Source organism: Anopheles marshallii, chromosome 3 (assembly GCF_943734725.1).
Source record: "Anopheles marshallii chromosome 3, idAnoMarsDA_429_01, whole genome shotgun sequence".
Classification (NCBI taxonomy): domain Eukaryota; kingdom Metazoa; phylum Arthropoda; class Insecta; order Diptera; family Culicidae; genus Anopheles; species Anopheles marshallii.
Genome location: NC_071327.1, coordinates 55,919,573 through 55,940,787, shown reverse-complemented (window position 1 = coordinate 55,940,787; position 21,215 = coordinate 55,919,573). Strand labels below are relative to the sequence as shown.

The 21,215-nt window shown below is 45.6% G+C and overlaps 4 protein-coding genes across 4 annotated transcripts in view; 1 reads left to right on the top strand and 3 right to left on the bottom strand.

The window, feature by feature from the left end:
• Positions 1–2,908: 2,908 nt before the first annotated feature.
• Positions 2,909–9,688, bottom strand: LOC128712865 (uncharacterized). The gene is made up of 4 exons (XM_053807731.1): positions 9,684–9,688; positions 7,572–8,836; positions 3,714–3,892; positions 2,909–3,634 (listed from the first exon to the last, which is right to left on the bottom strand). Exons 1-4 carry the CDS (start codon positions 9,686–9,688, stop codon positions 2,909–2,911), a joined length of 2,175 nt encoding a protein of 724 aa, XP_053663706.1.
• A 368-nt stretch (positions 9,689–10,056) lies between these two features.
• On the bottom strand, positions 10,057–11,382 carry LOC128713543 (cytoplasmic tRNA 2-thiolation protein 2). Its single transcript, XM_053808404.1, has one exon. It carries the CDS (start codon positions 11,380–11,382, stop codon positions 10,057–10,059), a length of 1,326 nt encoding a protein of 441 aa, XP_053664379.1.
• Positions 11,383–11,653: 271 nt separating this feature from the next.
• Positions 11,654–12,841, top strand: LOC128713716 (probable malonyl-CoA-acyl carrier protein transacylase, mitochondrial). The gene has a single exon (XM_053808579.1). The coding sequence runs from the start codon at positions 11,654–11,656 to the stop codon at positions 12,839–12,841; it is 1,188 nt and encodes a 395-aa protein (XP_053664554.1).
• Positions 12,842–13,216: 375 nt separating this feature from the next.
• The window catches only part of LOC128710847 (ankyrin repeat domain-containing protein 11-like), a 38,753-nt gene continuing 30,754 nt past the window's right edge, over positions 13,217–21,215 (bottom strand). Inside the window, exons 5-6 of the mRNA XM_053805702.1 lie at positions 15,464–17,027; positions 13,217–14,978 (exon numbers count right to left, since the gene is read on the bottom strand). Coding sequence (XP_053661677.1) covers positions 13,217–14,978; positions 15,464–17,027 — 3,326 coding nt within the window. The remainder of the gene's footprint in view (positions 14,979–15,463; positions 17,028–21,215) is intronic.

Here is a 21,215-nt window from a genome sequence, read left to right as displayed (position 1 = left end):
CATGTACACCGTCAGGATGTTGGATAAGAGGATTATAAGATGTCACGTCAACCAGTTGAGAGAGCGCCGTGAACGTCAGCGACATCACCATCCTGGGGGATTGGTTAACACAAATTTACCTCTTGATATACTTTTAGATACGTCACCTAACAGCACTCGTGGGTTACTGTCTGACCCTCAACTGCGGACCCCAGCATCGGTCAGCAATCCGAATGCCCTCTCAAACCTGTCTAACAGCGCTCCTGGCTTATCGTCTGACTGTCAACCGCAGACCTCAGCATCTGTCATCAATCCGGATGCCGCCCCAGCCGTGACGCCTTTGTCTCGTCCGTGCCCTCCGAATCCGGCAATCTCAGTGCAACCTTCAAGATATGAACCACGCCGGTCTTCTAGACACAGAAGGCCGCCCAATAGGTTCGATGTCTATAGACGTTTTTAAAGAAGGGGAGATGTTGGATACGTTACGCAGCGGGGCACTCACGTGCGCTCTCCGCGAGAATGATCTCTCGTCGGTTGATGGGCACGAGTGCCCGTTATCATGAGATGGACCGAGATCGTTATCTCGGTGCCGATCATCAAAATAGGGAATTCGGGTTTGGGACACAGCCGGAGCAACAGCTCGAGAATCCTCTGGTGTAACCAATTAGTTAATAAATCAAATAATGTACAAAACATAAAACAAATGCTAAACTCGAAGGTCATCTGATGGAGTTCGATATCTACAAGGATCAACTACAAACTAACTGGAAAGCTTTGCAAACAAGATCTACTGGCGGATGGTGGATAAAACTGTAAGGAATCTGCTTATACGACTTGGAAGAACCTGACCAAGTTACACCCTTATCCTTTTCGTCTTTAGCGACACAAAAACCTCGAGAGGTCTAAAGTAGCGTTGGGTTTTAGCTTCATGAGCCTGAATCTGAATCTCTATTTCAGATTCATAAATCTTTTGAGAGTCGATTGCTGGTTAGAATGACTGCTCCCATAGTCTTGTGAATGACTTGTCTCAAAAGATTCGTTAAGCATAACTCTAAGGTCTAGGGCCTTTGGCAGGCCTCTGATATTCTTTTACTTGTCATTTACCCACGGCTAGACAGTGTACCGGTAATTGATCCATATGGGATTTTGTCTCGATCTTGTCGTGTAAAGACCGGTGCCACTATCAAATACACCACCAATCCGCCCCATTATGCGTACCATTAAAATACCTTTCAGATGTCATCGGCAAAAAAAAACTACACAACTAACCAACTGCCTTGAATTAATCTTTATTGTGCATTCAAAATAAACATTGCTCCTACCCAACGCAACCCTTTAAATACTTCGGGGCGGTTGATCCGTGTTACACGGTTTGGAGTTACAATTTTATTTCGATTTACAATTCGAATTAACTCAACTTTTGTATCATCTGTATATTTTTTTTGTGGCAATTACTTTGTTATTCAAGATCTTGTTTTGAATAATTCACAGTTATGTGTGTGTGTGTGTTTTTTTTATATATATTGAAAACAAGTTAAAGGGAAATAGCATATTTCCACGTCAAAACAATACACCATTGATGCACGAAAAATGCACTAATCTACCAATACATACATGTATATAACGCTACCTTTTGTTGCACGTTTCTTTTTGTTTTCACTATTTTTTTTTTGTCACCAACCATATTGAAGGTAATATGCTACATATGTATTAAAAGTCTCTATAAGACGGGTTTACAAAGAGATAATCGTTGACATTGCTGTTCAGGAGTTGTTGACTCCATTTGCTGGTTTAGATTTGGCTAAATCGAACCCCACATAACACGTGGGTTTTTGTTATGCAGCGTTCTCCTTCTTCTGGATGTGTGGTACGGCGATAGTTTGTATGTTGTTCTGTTGCATTATTGTATTTACATTTAAAATTTGTCACTTGTTTTACTGTGTGCCTTTTTGTTTGTCCGTTCTTATAGTGGAACTTCCAATTAGCTGATGGTGAATTGTTGAAAGTGATGGTGCGCGCGCTGCTTGTTTAGTGTATTTCAGTGAAAGTATAATTTTCATACGCTTTTCAAACGATATCGATAATTCATATAATTTTTTGTTACAGTTCACAAGATAAAGTTCTTTTTCATAAACAGCCCGAAAATTACCAACCGAAGGAAAGGAAAGGGGTAAGGTAGTACAAGACGTTGGTGTATAGTTAGGTAAAGCCATCGTATTGGCAGCAGTTATCAGAAGGTTGAAGTCGATATTTAAACACATACATTTTCTTCCTTAAAACGCAACTTCAAGTTAAAATGTGGAATCATCTAAGTATGGCGCATTTTCCAGTGGAACAAACAGCAACGAGAAGGCTTTCAATAGGAAGGGTTCGATTTGGTTAGATTGGAACAATGGTTGAGCTTTCCAAACACTGCTTTTTGTGAGCGAAGATTCGGAAGCATCTTCCGCGCTGATCCCACTGAAAACTTCTAATGTTTTAATTGGATGCTCTCTGCGGCGTTAGCACTGCAGCGCACTTCATGCGACGTTCACTTAAAGATATATAAAAAATACTCTGATCGTTCAAAACTAACTCAAAAACAATAATATATCACTCAGCATCATCCTCGCCTCATGTGTAGTCCCTGTTGGATGAAAGTGTACCGAAGCGAAAGCATTGCTGACCGCCGATACGATGCGTTAGACCGCACCCGTTACTTTCAATGCGACTTGAGATGGTTTAATTCAATTTGGACTAATGACCCGCTAAGATATGCGAATTTGTTAATGTTGTATTACACCGAATGTAATAGTGAGCTCATATGTACCTAATGTTTAAACCTAATGCAAAACGGATTCCTTTCCATTCAAAGTTAAATACATTAAATTATTTTCGTAATAGTTTAGTGGGATGAAAAAAATTAAATGTTAAACTAATGAGAAACTCTTTAGTTGAGCACTACTTGGGGCGGCGGATAGGCGAACGCGGGCGTCGCTCCGTTTGCGGCGTATTGGTACGCTGCGGCTACTGCCGCGGCCGCTGCCGTTGGTAGTGCGGAGGGCTGTGATCGCGCACTGTAACCGCCACTGCTACCGTACATGTGGGCGGCCTCACTGCCCGTGGCGGACTGTGGTTTGTACGATGGTGCGGAACTTCCGTATGGTGTCGCGTTAGCCCCGGCTGACGGGTGCGCTCCGGCCAAACCAGCCCCCACGGATGATGCACTCGGATATTTACTCTGCTGGTGGTAGCTGGAGGCGAACGCGGCGGCTGCTGCGGCGGCCGCTGCTGTAGCAGAAGAGGGCGGTGCCGAGAAGCGGCTCTGGCGTTGGCCTACCCCACCAACTCCCGGTGGTTTGGCACCTCCCATAGCAGTGCTGGCCGCGAGACCACCAAGTGTCTGTGGCGGTAGGCCAGCATTCACGCCGTACATCGACCGTGGGGGACCGTATTTATCCGCATCGGTTCGACCACCAACAACGCCACCATACTTCGGCGCCCCGTCACGTTGCCCACCGAATCGCCCAGCACCCCCGTCATGGCGTGGTCCTCCGCCGTACGGACCATCACGCGGGGGACGGTTCTGCTGGCCACCGAAGCGATGATTGTTGTACCGCTGACGACCTTTGCCCATGTTCGGTTTGGCCAGTTCAACGAGCCGCGGATTGATCACCTGTATAAATTAGGATAACGAGAAGAAACGAGACGATTCAATATATCATCAGGTGTTCCACAACGCTAAGCTTTCTTACCTGATTTGCTTCACGCAGCACGTTGATCAGGTCGTTCGCTTTGTTGGCATTCGAGTTGGTGAACAGAGTGTAGGCGGTGCCGGTATTGTTAGAGCGTCCCGTTCTACCAATCCGATGCACGTAATCTTCGGAATTCGACGGATAGTCGTAATTGATAACGAACTTTACGTCTTCCACATCTGGAGGCATGTGACACACGGGGGAAGGCTTGTGTTATTTGCTTATTATCATTAGAAAGGAAAACTCGGTACTCGGAAGAATAGGCACGATTGCCCTGAAGAGTACACATACACACACACACATCGCAAAAAGGGTTTTGTTGGGAAGTAAGATGTAAGACACTGAATGGGACTATTACTAATCATTGTGCCATTTTGTAACAAATATAGATAGACCGATAGATTAAAAGGTAGCGAAGGTGTCGGAAACAGAAAAGGAAAAGCATATGATAGGTAGATTACGTTTAATTCATTAAACATGGCAAATATTGAAATTGTTCTTGTTTTTGTGGGGGGGAATAAAAACCAGGAGAATAATTTAGACCTCTCATCAGAGCCGGGTTAACGTTGCGCGAAATAATATTTGCAGTTGTTCCGATATTCTAGCGCAACAACGAAAACCGTGGACTCGAAAAACATACGAAAGTGTACGTGGGATAACATTATTCTTGTATTCTTTAATCATATCTCACAAATCATCCTAACCGCGGGCGGATAGTTGTGGTCGTCGTACAAGAAGACAATAACAAACGACGAACCACACAACACTCCAGACTGACTGGCTACGTATAAAATTGTAATTGCATGACCCTATACTTAGCAACACTGATTAAAAAAAACAACACCTTGCTTGTGTTCCTACACGTGCAACGGTCGATGCTTTCAATGAAGCTTGGTTGCAGTTGGTGGACAGAGTTTATGTTTACCTTTTCAATAGTCTTTCTCGAATAATTTTCACTTTTGTCTTTTGAGGTATACAAAAAACCGATTTCATCCTTTGTACAGTCAAACAAATGGCCGGGAGATCACACTTTGCAATAAGCTTCTTTCAGATTTATATATCTGGTTTCGTTTTGTTTCACTCACTCGTAAGGAACTTTGTCATGTTGTGCGCTACGCATTACCACATAATTATTATTAGCACACACCGTTGCTGCACCACACAGCCCCAAGTGCGTTGGAGGAAAGCTCAATCAAAACCATCATAGGTTCTTAAGCCGTTGAGCTTATTCATAGCGAGAAATGTGAATACTTCCAAGTTGCACGGATGTACTTATCAATTTATAGTCCGAAGCAGGTTGTGTGTTTGAACCAGGATATCAACAGTCATTTTTGCATAATTAAACACTACAGCCTGGTGGAAGGAGCATGATTTCTGATTTGAATGGTGGATCACGAAACGTGTACGATAAAACCGGGCGAAACGTACTTTCGAAATGCCGTACAGAAACAGAAAACTTAAAGAAAATCATAAAATAGTTGCTAACATTTCTTGGTACATCGGTCACAGAGACGGACCTCACACTCAGGCACACTACACCTTTGTGCGTTATGCTAAACGCAGCTGACAGCATTTGTCCATCTAGATCATGCAGGTTTCAAACACACTGTATTGGGAGACAAACAGAAATCCTCGACATGGCTGCACCAACTTGCAACCCATCGAAAACTTTATAGTAAACTCAACCAATCGCGAAAAAAGAAACATACGATGTGATAAGATAGCGGTGAGTTCAAGTCCTTATGCGTGGGTGAAGAGCTACGGCAATAATAGAAATCACAACAAGTGTCGCTAAACGGTATCTGCAGAGTGTTTTTCGGTTAGTTTAATGGATAGTAATCGCGTCTCTTTCCCTGCTACCCCATCGCACAAAGGTGAATCGACATACGACGACACAGGGCATGAAAGAAACGATGTAACTTAACAATGAAGGAACCAAAAACAAACATTATTCTTAAACTAGAAGCGCCATGAACTTGAGAACATATCTCTATTTTAACATCAAATCGAGATTACGACAAAGCGCAACTGATATGCTTACGTCTTAGGGGATTTAACTTAATTCGTGATGTAATACTCTGTCGATGGTGATGCAGTGCGGTCCGAACTGCCACATAGAAATGTTTGGTAAGGTAAGCAATGCTTCCGTACAAGTTAAAATTTCGCTCAACCACGCCGTGTGGAACGACCGGCCGATATACGCCACGAATTAAGTTAGGTACCTAAAACGATCTTTGATATCACCCGACCCTTTTTCAACTGCTCCCCAGTTGCTGCCCTTAATGCCTAATGAATGTTTTAATAGCGCCAAGCAAAGCACACTGCTTGTTCAACTGCCTCCATATTTGTTTCTGTGTTTCAGCTGCGAGTAAGAAACGTTCTCCATGATGGAAAGTGGTTAGAGCATCCTCATGCCATACCCAACCACCCACTGCAATCACAGATCGACAGAAAGGGAAGTCTTGATGGTTACGACGTAGATGGATACTAACCAGCGATCCGATCATATAATTTATACTACTGTATTTTATATTTTTCCTGATATTCACGATATTGCAGTTATATTTGTATTTAAATTTACCCAATACACACACACACATCCCATTCGAACCGACGCTCAGCAGTATGGTGCGCATTTGCTGCAAGAAATAAATAAAATCACGTGTACATGCATACATACCTGGGGGCCCGGAAGAAATGGTTCCATACGCCAACACACACACACCTTTGCTTTAGCAGTTGGTGGCTGTCACTTTTGGGAAAATGTTACAAGCGCTACTGCTGTAAATTTTATGTTATTTTATCGTGGTTGTGTGAATACAGGAAATACATAAAACGTTTTACAACATTTGCACTATTTTTTCACTTTTCTCATCGTCTCGCGTTCAGCTCCCGCTAGAGACAGCAATAGAAACAATAGTACCAAACAAATACAGAAGAATATCCCTTTAAGCAGGTGTGTCTTGCCGCTTGAGCTTTGGTCTGAACAGCTCGGAAAGCTAGTGTTTGCACCGAATATTCGATGCTAGTTTTATGAATGCTTGCGAGGTATGTCTGTTTTGGCTCCACACATTATTATCTAACCATTGGGCACTCTTATATGCTTATTATTCTATATCGCTTTTAATCAAGATCTCGGCCAGTAATCAATTGACTGACAAGGTTTTGCTTTCGCTTTTTCGTTCACAATCAACGAACGCCAACCCGCACAAAAGGTGCGTTTCATTGACCAGAGGTTTAATGTCTCGATGAAGTCGGTCGGTAGATATAAGTTTTGTCAATGTAAAGTTTTTTTTGTCTTGCAGATGATGTAAGATTGGTAGAGAAAGTTCATTGCCTCCAAAGATGCATGAACGCAGAATAACTATCCCAACAATGAATTAAAGAACAAGTCCGGAACGTGAACAGTGTGAGGCGTGTGTAGATTATAAGAGACTTTATACTTTTTTAAGGATAACATGGCGTTTTAATCTAATGGTAAACATTTAGACAGACATCTCTGCAACCTGATGCGCGATAGCTGACAGATAGATCTGTTATGTCCGTCCGTTTTGTTGTATTCCTAGACATAGCAGCTATTAAATAGATTTACTAATTACGATTGCTGTAACGTTTGTTTGCAGTTTGAAGAACGCAACACTTAAATAGATTTCATAACTACTGTACATAATAGTCTGTGAATTTTGTTGCAACTTTTGTACGATTTCAAGGTTTGCGAACCAGACGTCAGTCTCTACATTTACCGTTTGTATTGCTTTGGATTGTTTTTAGTCTAAAACTCATGTTTTTTTCATGGAGGATATGAATGTACTGTTTTCCTAGATAACAAATGCCACCCAAGGAAACATAAAAACTTACCCAAACCGCGAGCAGCTACATCCGTGGCCACCAGGATGCCCTGGCGTCCGTTACGGAATGTGCTGAGAACGTAGTCGCGCTCCTGCTGCGATTTGTCGCCGTGAATGGCAACGGCACGCCATCCATTGCGGTTGACGATGCGTGTAATGTCGTCGACGCGGCGCTTTGTTTCAACGAAGATGATTGTCTTCGTGTCCGGTTCGGCCGATATCTCCGTTAACAGCTTCATCAGCTTCTGATCCTTTTCATAATCTTCACACACATCCACAATCTGCAGGATGTTGTGGTTCGCCGACAGGTTCAGTGACCCGATATTGATCTGGATATAGTCGGCCAGAAACTCTTCGGCCAGATTGCGCACCTCCTTCGGCCAAGTGGCTGACCACATCAGTACTTGCCGGTCGGGGCGGATCTGTCCCATAATTTTACGTATCTGTGGCTCGAAGCCCATGTCCAACATGCGATCGGCCTCGTCAAGTACCAGGTAGGTGCAACGGCGCAAATTAGTTATGCCGCGCTCGAGAAAATCGATCAACCGCCCAGGGGTAGCAATCACGATTTCAGCACCCCGTTCAAGGTCACGGATTTGTGGTCCCTTCGGGGCGCCACCGAAAACACACGTATTGTTCGCACTAACACGCGTTCCAAAGTCCGTTGCGACCTGCTGAATCTGCTGTGCCAGCTCACGAGTGGGTGCAAGAATCAATGCAATTGGGCCATCACCACGCCGAATGCTCGTCTGGTGTTGTATGTGCACCAACGACGGTACTACGTAAGCAAGCGTCTTGCCGGATCCGGTCTGTGCAATACCCACCATATCCCGACCGCTCAAAGCAATCGGCATGCCCTGGGCCTGTATGGCCGTTGGCTTACTGAATCCTTGTCGTTTCAGCTCTTCCATGATGAACACGGGCAGACCACCATCCTCGAACTCCATGCTGGGACGGGGCACGTCACGACCCTTCAGCGTGATCTGATGCTTGTTCAGATAGCTTTCAATGTCTGAGACAGTCAAGCTCATGAGTCCAGCGGATGGTTGATAAAAATTCTTCTCGAAAGGTGTCAAATCCTCTGGTTCCCACTTGACATTGCGGAGATTCTTTCCGTTGTTGGATTGACGATCGAACGAACCTCCATTGCCGCCCCCGTAACCACCAGCTCCTCCGTCACGACGGAATCCACCACCCATTGGACCACCTGGCCGACCTCCCTGCATTCCACCGCGGTTAAAACCACCGTTTCCAGGCTGTGGCCGATTTCCGTACCTGTGGGGAAAAGCATAACGAAAAGATAGCGTGGTGATAAAACCTTAATTTACTTTTTAAAATCAACTGCATCCATAAATCGGCATTGCGCCGACTCATTCAAGAATAACTAATCATCTTCACGGCTCTCTAGTGAAGAAGCTTTAATTGGTGACGTAGATAATCAATAATTGTCTACATAATTGCATGTCGCTTATAAACTTCGATACGTTTTTATAGTTTTACTAAAGCTATCTTGTTAAAATAGTTACAAGACACTGCATTACCCAACAAGTTCCAGCTATTCGGAACGCATTGGTGCATAGCAACCATACTGAAAATTAGGACAGGTAATTGATGGAAAAATTTCTATTCGCTTTTCTATGGCCGCCATCTTGAAATTCACTATTCAGAGCTCGCTGATATGATGAAATTTTTAATACCAATTTACGAACAGGAAAACATTTCCCCCAACAAAATTTATTAATATTCTTGAAACAGAGACATTTACTTACATTTTTATGGAGTTTTGAGATGGATTCTTGCTGATAACGAGACAAAATCGGGATAATAAAATTCACGGTGTGATTTGCACGACCTTCTCCGTTTTTGCTCACCAACACTTTGACACTGTATTGACATATGCTATGAACAGTACGTCACAAAAATAAGCGCACGCCTTCCCAAAAACAAATTAAGACGCTCTGCTGTCACATTTGCGGCGAATAAAATTATTTGGAGAAGGATAAAGTAGACCAGCTACTTTTTATTTTACAATGTTTCGTGGCATTTTTTTACGTCTTACGGTTTAGCTTTAAATGGTTCCATCAAACTGACTAAGATTCGCAAATAAATACCGTAGATTTACACCATTATGAAATTCTCCCACAGTGTGGCGAAATCGTGGCGAACTCAGGCGAAACTCTTTTACGGCGGGATTTCAATTCGATCTTTTCTATTCAAATGATTCCAAACAGAACAGTAAATTTACGAAAATTTAAACAACCTCTATCAAATTTATTTATGATTGGTTACTACAAAAACACCTTACAATGTTTCTACACGCTCTTATATCTTCTTTATCAGCACAACTACATCCAGAGGTCTAGGTCTGCCATTTCTTACTTTCTTTGACTTTATTTAGCCGAGTAGACAATCCTGCGTACGGCTTTTATGCTACACAACAGACAATTGATTTATTTAAAACGAAATATTGATACAACTGCAAACTCCTTTCTCGATTATTCATTTATATCTTCAAATATGTTCCTACACCCATGACACAGGTGCTTCAATAGTTCCTGCTGTTCCTCATTTTTCTCCCCATTCACAGCACGTTCTGCGTCTAACTCCATTTGCTTTGATTTTTGCAAAATATCCTCATGACTACAGGCGGCATTTATTCGTGAGGACACGAGCCTCGAATATTCGGTTGCGAAAAGCGTTTTTGATCCTTTATAATCTAAAACAGCGCCACAAAACCGACAACATTCTCCCACCGACTGATCGTTTAGCGTGAGTGATTTATCGAACATTGCCAGAAAATTTGCCCCATCGTCGGAAGTTACTCGTTGGACTGATTTCAGTACATCAAGTTTGTCGCCAGTACGAAAAACGGTAGACACCGTCGAGGGGAAGGTTTGCTGAAGGTTGTCGATGAATTTAGAAGTCAAATTTTGCAAACTTGGTTTATCCTCGAAATGTTTCACGAGCGGAAGGTATTGCAGTTGTGCCTCACTGAACTGCAAATAATTGCTAACCTCATCCGGGTTCAGATCACGTATTGGTCGTATTAGCTTCGCCGCATCGTCACGATCATCGCAGAAGGCAACATCCTGCGCAAGAGAACAACCGCGTCCCAAGGCCACGTTGGATAGGAGCGTTTTTGCCAGATCGATCCCGATGTCCGAGAGGAACACGTAGTTACAGTTGAGTGCTTTGGCGATGTTTCGGTACGTTTGATTGTGCACTTGTTCCAGGAGATCCTGTTTGGATGATACCGATCGGACCGCTTCCAGTACTTGCAACAGCCGCGCTTCATCTTGCTCGAAACCGATAGGAGAAAATGTCTCGTTGAAGGTTATTTCAGCATACTTCGAAGAACCGCACACAGTATAGTACGATGGAAAGCTGCTAAACTGTTTCAAAACATTTATCCGTTTCGAAAGCTGTTGAATTCTTAGTTCATCTGTTTTTTCAACAAAACCATCATCGACGTACAGCAGGATGGGCACTATTCGTAGCTGCTTGAAAGAATCCTGCTCCAATCCGAAGCGAATCATATCGAGCAGGGTAACATTTTCCGCTGCGCCGGTAAAGATAACTAGCACCCGTGACCCTCGGCGTACAATTTTCGTGGATCCCAACGATGCACGGAACTTGTGTCGAACGTAATTCAAAAAGCAAACCCGACACTGGGGCTCCTTTAGGTTAAGCTTTAGTACGGCCATCTCCGTGTTACACTTTCGACACAGCTCGTTTACGGATAGTTCCGGTTGTGGTGTGTCTTCCCTCATACCGTGCGCTCCTCCATCGTCACCAAAGTCATCTTCTACAATACTGCACATTGTTGGAAAGAGCGGCTAGAATAGAATAAAATAGGAAAAACCTTTCGAATCGCGGAGTTCTTTACACACAGCAGGTTTTCTTTGAATATGTATGCAAACAATAACAAATAGCACGTTGTTTATCGCGCTACTGTCACTATGACAGTACCGGCCGTCAAGGACCAATTTGCTGTAAACAAAACGAGCAAGACCGGTGGCAAGAGGGGCCTTTTGTAGCGCAACTTATCTTCGGTTCCTCTATCTTTACTTCATCAACATTCACTTTACCGTAATGTTATTCCGTGCATTTCATCGCAGGTTACACCGGACTCTACGCCTTCTGCGGACAGATACAAAAGTTCCACCGGTCGGTACGGAGAAAGTGAAAGAACTGTTGGAAAATGCAGCCACCTTCGAGGACATTACATCGCCCGATGGCACGGCTAACGAATGGGCCACACTTCCGTACGTGGCCGGCACCTACATCAGCCGCGATCAGTCCAAAAAAGCCATTCGACCAAAGATTGACCCGCGGGAAACGAACGTGATTATCTTCCCCGGCCAGGGGACCCAGTATGTGGGGATGGGTTCGAAGCTGCTAAAGTTTCCCGGTGCCCGTGACATCTTTGCCCTAGCCAACGAGGTGCTTGGCTACGATCTGCTTAAGATATGTATTGAGGGGCCAAAGAGTAAACTCGACCAGACACAATACTGCCAGCCAGCCGTGATGGTAACATCCCTGGCAGCTCTCGAACAGCTTCGCGAGGAACGTCCGAATGCGATTGATAATTGTTTCGCAACTGCCGGCTTTAGTTTGGGTGAACTGACCGCACTCGTGTTTGCCGGTGCTATACCCTTCGATAAGGGACTGCGGTTGGTACAGATCCGGGCGGAAGCCATGCAGTTAGCGAGCCAGCAAACGAAAGGCGGTATGGCCACGGTACTGTTCGGCGCGGATGGTCGAATAGGAGAGGCATGCAAGGAAGCGCAAAATTGGTGCATTGAAAAGGGTATCGAAAGTCCGGATTGTCGTGTAGCGAACTATCTTTATCCCGGTTGCAAGGTACTAGCCGGTAATGAGGAAGCGCTGCGATTCTTGGAGGCAAATGCGAAACGCTTCAACATACGCCGGCTGAAGCGATTGCCGGTTAGCGGGGCATTCCACACGGAGTTGATGCAGTCAGCTGTGGAACCGTTTGCTACAGCGTTGAGAAAAATTCGTATCGAGGATCCACTCATCAGTGTGTACTCGAACGTGGATGGAAAGTGTTACAAGAATGCGGGACACATTGTGGGCCAGCTGCCAAAACAGATCGTACGGCCGGTTAAGTGGGAGCAGACGTTACACATCATGTACGAGCGGCAGCAGGGAGAGCACTTTCCACGCACATTCGAGTGTGGTCCCGGGCGAGGATTGAAAGCAATCCTGAAGCAGGTCAATGCGAAGGCATGGGATTCGACGTTAAACGTAGAAGCGTAGTCGACGCAACGTGCACTAACAGGGCTAAGTTTATAGAGAAATAATAAAAGTGTATGCAACTTCCAACCGTTAACTTCCTCATCAATTGTCTTTACCAATTTTACCTTAATTTTATACCTCGTCACGCAAAAAAGAAAAAGCATAGCAGTATTAGTTTTTAGTTCTTTTATTTGTAGCAGATTAGAACTACATATATTTACATCAACAATCGTCCTTTTTTCTCGCTTACCCTGCTAGTAGAAGTAACACCTTCTATAACCTATCCTTTTCCCATTCAAATGGATACAAAAGAATTTCGGTATTTCGCAAAAAATGCGAAACGCGTACTATTCTGGAGCATTCGTATACACTCACACTCCCGTTAAACTTAAAAGCCTATGCTGGTAGCAAATCGAAATCATCGTTCACGTTCACCATCGGCACGTACGTATCGTCGATGATCGGTTTCGCTTTAAACTCGCAGAGCGAATGTTCCTTCATTTTCCACTCCCAGTCCATCTTCTGTACCGCATGCAAACTTTCCGCCTCGTTGTGATGGCGCAGCAGCATCGCTTCCTTAATCTTTTCCCATTTGTCATCGACGTCCTGCAGCCAGCTTAGAAACAGTCGCCCATTGTAGCGGCTGCGAGCGTTACGATCCTTTTCCTCCTGCTCGGGCGTAATGATGTTGTACACCTCTTCGTCCTTCAGGATGGTACACATGGAAAATGGCAGGGATTGGTTGGCGAGGGCCCGTGCCGCCCTTCCGTGTACGCGTAAGATCTCCTGCTCCACCGCCAGCACCAGCTTCTCCTTCTCGACGATGTGCTGCATGCGTAGTTTGTGCCGTTCCTTTTCCTGCACCTGGAAAAGATCCTTCAACGAGGCAGCCAGGGTAGCGGGCACCTGCACGTTCGGTTCTGTCGGAGTTTTGCCGGCCAGTGCATACGTGCAGCGGTTCATCAGATAGTCCTTGAAACCCTGCGGTGGTTTCGGCTGTACCGGGAACAAACTTTTCTGACGCCGTTCGATCTGTTTGCGAATGTTCAGATACATCTGGTAACAGTTCGTGATCGGTTGATCGTGCGGATGAACGTCCGGAGTTTCTTCGCGTATTTCCTTCTTTTCGTCGTTGGTGGTCGTACCTGTTGTGCCGGTCCCAGATCCGGCTGTGGTCGATGACGACGCAGAACTGGTCGGTGCCGTTCCCGCGGATGTACTAGATCCGGTTGTATTAGCACCAACGGTGGTTGCGGAAGAGGCAGATGTTTGTTCTTTGCTCGTTTTGATCTTACGCTTTCGCGGATGGACGGATGTTTCCGATGTGGAGGAGGAAGAAGATGATGAAGAGGAGGAGGACGTGGAGGAGGACGAATTGGTGCTTTGGGTCGCACCGATACCGGTTGTTTGAGACTGTGTTGATCCATTCCCGGTGCCGTTCGTTGAAGATTGTCCGCCGGTTGCAGATGTTCCATTGCCGGAAGTTCCTGCAGTGTTACTGGGTGCACCGGCAGCATTGGTGGAAGAAGCGGAAGATACATTTCCAGTGCTGTTAGCACCACTGGTGTTTCCACTTCCTCCACCATTTGTTTCACCGGATCCAGCGTTACTAGCGCCTGTTATGGAACCGGCAGCACTTCCTCCTCCGGTTGTACCACTTACACTGGAAGGACTTTTTGGGTTGCCATTCCCACCCGATCCAGCACTACCACCACTTCCAGCCGATGTTCCATTGTCTCCTTCGCCCACGGTTGCCGTCGGTGCACCACTGCTGGCTGGACTACTTGCTTGAACAGAGCCTGCTGATCGACCCCCGTCAGCACCGTTTGTCCCAGAAGCTCCTTGGCCTCCGGTACTCCTTTCGGCCGAATCACATCCACTGGCATTCGACAGTGGGGATGGTGAGCCACTGTTGCCCTGCTGTTGCATCTGAGGGGAGGAATTATTCGACCGATCGACACCGGACGTGTTGCCATCCTTGGTGGAACTGTTACTATTTCCTCCGTTCCCACCGCGATGCGAACTGCGCAGGACACGTTGTTGCGTGCGTTCGTCTTTCGTGCTGCCTTGGGATGGATTTTTCTCATCCGAACTTTTCGAATCGGCTGGGCTGGCACTGCGCGAAGATGTGCTTTCCTTGTCCGCCGTGGAATCGTTACTAAATACACACAAAAAACAATGGTTTAAGTCAGTCTTACGGTCAACATTCGAACGAATATTTTAAAGGATTGCCGAGCGCAGTTGAGCAAAGTGGAACTATTTTCAATTTAGACTAGATGTAGATGTGGACAATCTGAGCTCAAAATGAGTCAAAATGCTTTGTTCATAACTGTATCTAAATTGCACACCTAACTGACATCATAATTAATTTTACATTAATTGACGGTTTTAAGAGTAAATAGCTAAATAGCCTTTTCTTGACTATGGGAATTATCCATCCCATTTTATCAAAGATAGTAGGAGAGATACCCCATATACTTCTAAACACACCACTTTGACATAAATCAAATCATAAAAAAGTCCCAATTTACTCACTTCAAACTGGAAAACCCTGTAAACTAACGTTAAATTATTCTATTATGCACTGGGCCCACAATCAATCTTTACCCGTGCTCTACATGCTTCTATTCCCCTTAAACTTACCTATTGGAGGACGCCACCACATACGGTAGCGCGGCATGGTTTCTGGTCGAAGCGTTCTTTCCATTCCGCGTGTTTCCTCCAACTTCCGCATCACCCGTCGTACTCTGCTGCGGGATGACAATCTTCAACGGTGGAACTTTCGGACCACCACCGCCGGAACTACCACCAAACCCGGACTCACCGCTGCTCTTTCCACCCACTCCATCTTCGGTGCCACCCATCGTGGCGGTACTGCCAGTTTCACCGTCACTGTCGTTGCTGCTGCTCGTACCAGACGATCCACCCTTTGCCGTGCAAGAAGATCCTCCTCCTGTGGACGTCCCACCACTACTCCCAGCGTTTGCTCCTGTGGATGACGAAACGTTGCCGGCACTGGCACTGCTTCCTCCCGCTCCAGCCACACCACCCTGCGACGGTTTCGGGCTGGCGCAGGGACTTTTACGATCCAATGCATTTTTACTCGATAGACCGAGAGTTTTCGACGATGGGACACCGGTTGACTTTGTACCTTTTTCCTGACGCGGTGTGGAGCCACGATTACCGCTCACGCTGCCGCTCGACTTACCCGACGAAGAGGATGATGAAGTGCCCGTTCCACCGCCAGAAGACGTACCAGAAGTGGATGAGGAAGCATCTTTTCCACCAGCACCACTACCAACGCCACCCAAACCACCGAGCGGATCTGTTTCTTTGCGTTTCTTGCGCTTCGTTTCATCTTCGTTCGTAGTGCCACTTTCGTCAGCGCCATCGTTGAGTTCGGCAAACGGTCGCTTCGGAACGCCGGAAGCGGATGAGGAAGAGGACGATACGCCGCTCGCACTGCTTCCTCCTGCTGATAAACCCGTATTAGATCGCTCCGCACCGGCACTATTACCGCTGGTTGTGCTTCCACTATTGGCAGGTGTACTGCCCGGTCCATGATCCGTACCGATCGTACTATTCCCGGAAGAAACCCCCGACGATGCAGATGATGTCCCAGTCGATTGTACCTCCTTTTGAGACTGCTTTTCGCCGCCTTCTGACCCGGATTGTGGCAGTGACGAGTGTTGCGTTTGCGAATCGTCCCGTGACTGTTGCGTGCCGGCCGTTCCTTCTCTTCCCGTACCTTCCCGCGCGTGTTCCTGCGTGCCGTGTGATTCATTGTCATGGTGTTGTGTACCGGCCGATTGCTTATCTAACTCGCCCGATTTATCCCCGGAAGATCCTTTCTTGTTCGAAGTTCCACCACTTTCCTTTTCATCGCTCGAGCTCGAGCTGGAATCTTTCGGCGTTGATTTAAACTCATAAATATCGTCCTCGTCTTTATCCTTGTTGGCGGTGGATCCGGAACTGGAACTGCCCAAACCACCCGCGACGCCCGTGTTCTCACTGGTATGGTCATTGTCCTGGTGGGTGTTACCCATCGTGTTCGTACCGGTACCGTGCGTACGCTTGCTTGTGGTGCCAGACCCAGAACCAGCAGTCGTTCCACCGCTTCCACCGCTGCTGTTGCTGGCGTTGCTACCGCCGGTATCGGACGAAGATGATTTCTTTAAATGCTGTCCGTGGCGGGTGACGGTATTGTCTGGAAATGAAGAAGGAAATAAAATTTAATACCACATCGTTCAATATGCTAGTGTGTGCGTAAGAGGCCGACCACAGTTTTACTACCTTGCGTCATAGGCGACGACCAAAATGATACTTGCAATAACGTTTTATATATTAAACGATAAACCGTCCAGAGTTCCTTCCGTAACGAAGATGCTAATGACTTCCCGCCAACCCCAAGCGAACGAACGAACGAGTGCAAATCTTTATCACTAAATAGTATTTATTTTCCGTCCTAAATCGAGACCTGCACAGCGATAAGTAGCTTCTTTGCTGGAGTGTTATTAAAACACAAAGGGGGGGAACAAAAAAAAACACCCACACACATACACACATTATTTTGACTCACGGCCACCGTCGTGCGCGCAATATCCTCCCATAATGTAATGAGGGCAAGCAAACACACTGCAAAACGGCGGAACCGATTCCACGTGACGAAACGGTGATGAAGAAACCGCGAACCTCTCGATATAATAACACACAAACCGGCGCAGCGATAATATTTGTTCTATTTTAGCGTTTTCTTCACTTCCCCGCATCCAATGGTGCACCGCGTTCGTCTCTCCAGGTTTGCCAGACTCGTTCTTACGGAAAAAAGAAGTTCGATGGCCTCGGATCGAAGGGAAATATTTAATGTGCCTTTACCGCCAGAACACACGCATACCCCCCCCCCCTCCCTCCTCCCCCACCAACACACACATACACACACACACGAATGTATGCATTTATTCGCGGGTTGCGACGTGATGGCACAGGCGACGCCGACCGACCGCCGAGAGAGCCCGCGTGCGCCGAAGATACGTTTGCGTGGGGGGTTTGCGTGGCTTTTTGGCCGATCTTCGCGTGTCCAAGAGCGGGGTAGGAGGGTTCTTTTTATGATATCGCCAATCTATGGATTTTCTGTACCACAGTTTTATGTTGTGTGCCACCAGATATGCTTCCAATCTGGTGTCAATCTCCGAGACGGAATGGAAACGCTGGTGGGCCGAATGGGAGTGCGGCGGGTGAGTTTATTGAGATTTGGGCATGGGTTGGGGGTGCCGCCTTCGCTGAATCCATCAAAAAGTGATGGTCGTCATAATGAGGTCCGTATACATATGGATATGATTGGATGGCGGCACCATCTTCAAAGATGCGTTTAAACGTATCCCACTCCCCCAAAAATGAAGGAAGAAAAACTGATTATGAACGAAACGAATCTAACAGAACGATCGATTGATTTATGCTTAAGGTATTAAAAATATGAATTAAACCATTCCTAATATCCTTTTACCCACATCACTGCCCAAAATTAATGTCTCTAAAACGTGTTTAAATTAGAAATGAACAGCACCACAGGCACATTCTTCCCCTTTCGTTTGATTGGGGGTGGTGGTGGTGTTGGAGTGTTTATTAGCTGAAAAAATATTTCCCCGCTGGTTTGAAAACACGCTTCTCGACAGACACAAAGCCGAATACACACACGCATCCATAAATCAACCCGTTTTATGTTTATAATTTCGTTTGAAATTCGTCAATTTTGCGCTGCTATTCGCGATCGATCGCCAAGCAGCCGCTCTCGGGAACGGGCATTCGAGCGTGATGATCATTGAAGTCATCGGTTTAAACTAAAACCGTAAGCAGTTGCAAAACAAAAATAACACGCAAAAACAAAACCCAACCGAGAAGGGTCTGTGCATGTTTTGCGCGGGTAAGACCTCCGTGAAGCAAAGGGCGGGTAAAAAGATGCAACCACGCAAATGGCGATGGTGAGAGCGTTACAGGATAAGGATGAGGGTTTTACTACCGCAAGCAACCCTACTGTTGACCTGCTGGCTTATTAGTTTCACCAACCGAACCGAAAAGGCTCAGCAAAGCAGATGAACAACACAAGCACCAGCGCAGTCATTGCATTCCCTGTTTGCCCGCACGCGCGACGCTCTCCGGCAAGTTACAAGGATCATCTCCGGATCACCACCACCGTTCCGGACCAAGTTTTACGACCCTATCGTGGGCTCTTTTTTTTTTACACCGAGCGAAACGCAAACGAAACCATTCCAAACGTTGCCAGATTCCTAGCAATGCTCGGCAGCGCGCGGCTGAGAACGTGTGAACGGTTTTCGTCTCGAACTATTCGATGCGCTTTTTGAAAAACGCTAACCGTTTTATTGCCCCCCCCCCCACACCCGAAGGCCGCTTTGTCGGCAGGGGGTAGGGTGCGCCGCGAAGGAAACACTAAAAAATAAAAAGCGTAAAAAAAACACAAACCGCACCAGTCGACCAGTCACAAACTTCAAAAGGTTACACGCTGGGGCTGTTGGTTAGCACTTTGGAACAAACAAGCAAAACAACAAAAAGGAACAAAAAAAAACATGCCCCACACACACACACGTACGAAAAAGGATTCAACCTAAGAAATACAACAACACAAAGCTTGGAGGAACATTTTAAACCCGTGAAGACCATAATATGACATCCTTCTGACTCAATTCCTTGGTGCGCGGCGTTTTAATGATCGCCGACAGCAATAGTTTCCTGTTTTGTGTGCTATTTAAATTAGTTATGTTAAATTGGCTTGCGCTAATTATAAATTCCATGTCCCTGTTTTGCAGCAGGCCCGCTTGTAACGATCGTTCCCGTGTGGAGCTGACGAATCCTTGAGCTTTTTACAATCATTCGAGCAGCGCGAGCTGTGGATTAGCACGATCATCTTTTACTGCTTTCCGACTGACCGGGTGACTTTTTATGGCAGCCTCGAGCTATCGATTCCTTGGACATTGGCAAATCTGCGAATGCAGAGATGCACTTCGAGTTGCACAACGCCTTCTTATCGATGCATTGATTTGTCCGAGCCAAAGCTCTGGCACTTTATTGCACCACAGCGAATGTAACTGATCTGGCCGATGCTGCTGCTGCTGCTGATGGCCATGTGTTACCCTTTGACTTTACCACCATCTTTTTTTTTTATAATCCATCATCAGCAAACGAATCCCTAATGTAATGATCACGCGAAATTGCACTGAACAATGGGTGGAACGGTTTACGGCATCACTTTTGCACAAATTGGCCGAAACGGTCACGCGGGTTCACGCAAAAAAAGTGAATTCTATGCAGTGTAAATGAAATATACTGCAATACTAAATACGGTCCCGGATGGTACCCTTTGCTGGTGCAGTAAAAATGAATTAGAGCCTCCGCAACTCGGTGGAGGTGAAGGTGCGAGAATTTCAGGAGTTCGGATTTATGACGCTACGGTGTGACCACCATCACTTTTCCCCATATCGTCGAAACAGACACACACACAAACACACGCGCACATCCATCTCTCGTGGCCGTGGAAGCAGAAATAATAATTTAATTTCATTTTATGGACGCGTCTCCACAAGCGAAGGCACGATATTTGCATACCATTGAGGGATGGGCGGTATTTCTGTACTGCTGAAAGTATCTGAAGCGTTCAAATTTCGTTAAAAATTTAATTGGGTTTTTGGAGAAACCGCGTATGGGATGGATAATGTTTTGTGTAAAAATCAAACAAGGAAAAAATACTGATTTATGATGATTTAAGAGAATATTTAACTTGTAAGTCGAATGTTTTGTAGACTATTTCTATCCCCTTCCGTGCGTACGATTGAACAAATTTTCATCCATTTAACTACATTTATCTAATCACAGCTAATGAATCTATCTGAATAAATGTAAAGAAATAAAAGAAGATATATATATATCCTTCATCTTCTAAACGAATAGCTCCACCCAAGTACATACTAAGGGGCGGCCCAGTGGTGTAATGGTAGCGGCGCCGGTTTCCACTACTGGATGTGTACTCCGGAGTAGATCCATTAATCCGGTGCCGGCGTCGAAAAACCGGATTCAACTCCAGAAAAAAATCCGGATTTTACTCCGGAGTTTACGCCGGAGCTGACTCCGGAGTTTACTCCGGTGTAATGACATTATTAAGTGCATTAATACGTAAAGAGCGCTTATACAGGTAAATTAAATGAAGAATATTGGTGTTGGCTGAATTAACTGAAATATACAGAAAGAAAAAAGTTGTTTCTGCGACACAGGAGTTGACTGCGAAGTAAAATCCGGAGCCGGCTCCAGAGTTAAATCCCAATAAGTGTAAGCCAGAAATGGCAGACATGACCTAGTAAGTCGTTACGCCAAGAAAACAATGATAGCA

What these genes read in the sequence shown, in the direction of transcription:
- LOC128713716 (XM_053808579.1), top strand. Translation starts at nt 11,654, where the DNA reads ATGTTATTCCGTGCATTTCATCGCAGGTTACACCGGACTCTACGCCTT.
- LOC128712865 (XM_053807731.1), bottom strand. An exon ending in TGTAGCTGCTCGCGGTTTGG is followed by an intron (nt 3,893 to 7,571) that starts GTAAGTTTTTAT and finishes ACATGCCTCCAG; the next exon opens with ATGTGGAAGACGTAAAGTTC. An exon ending in TGCTGCGTGAAGCAAATCAG is followed by an intron (nt 3,635 to 3,713) that starts GTAAGAAAGCTT and finishes TAATTTATACAG; the next exon opens with GTGATCAATCCGCGGCTCGT.
- LOC128713543 (XM_053808404.1), bottom strand. Translation starts at nt 11,382, where the DNA reads ATGTGCAGTATTGTAGAAGATGACTTTGGTGACGATGGAGGAGCGCAC.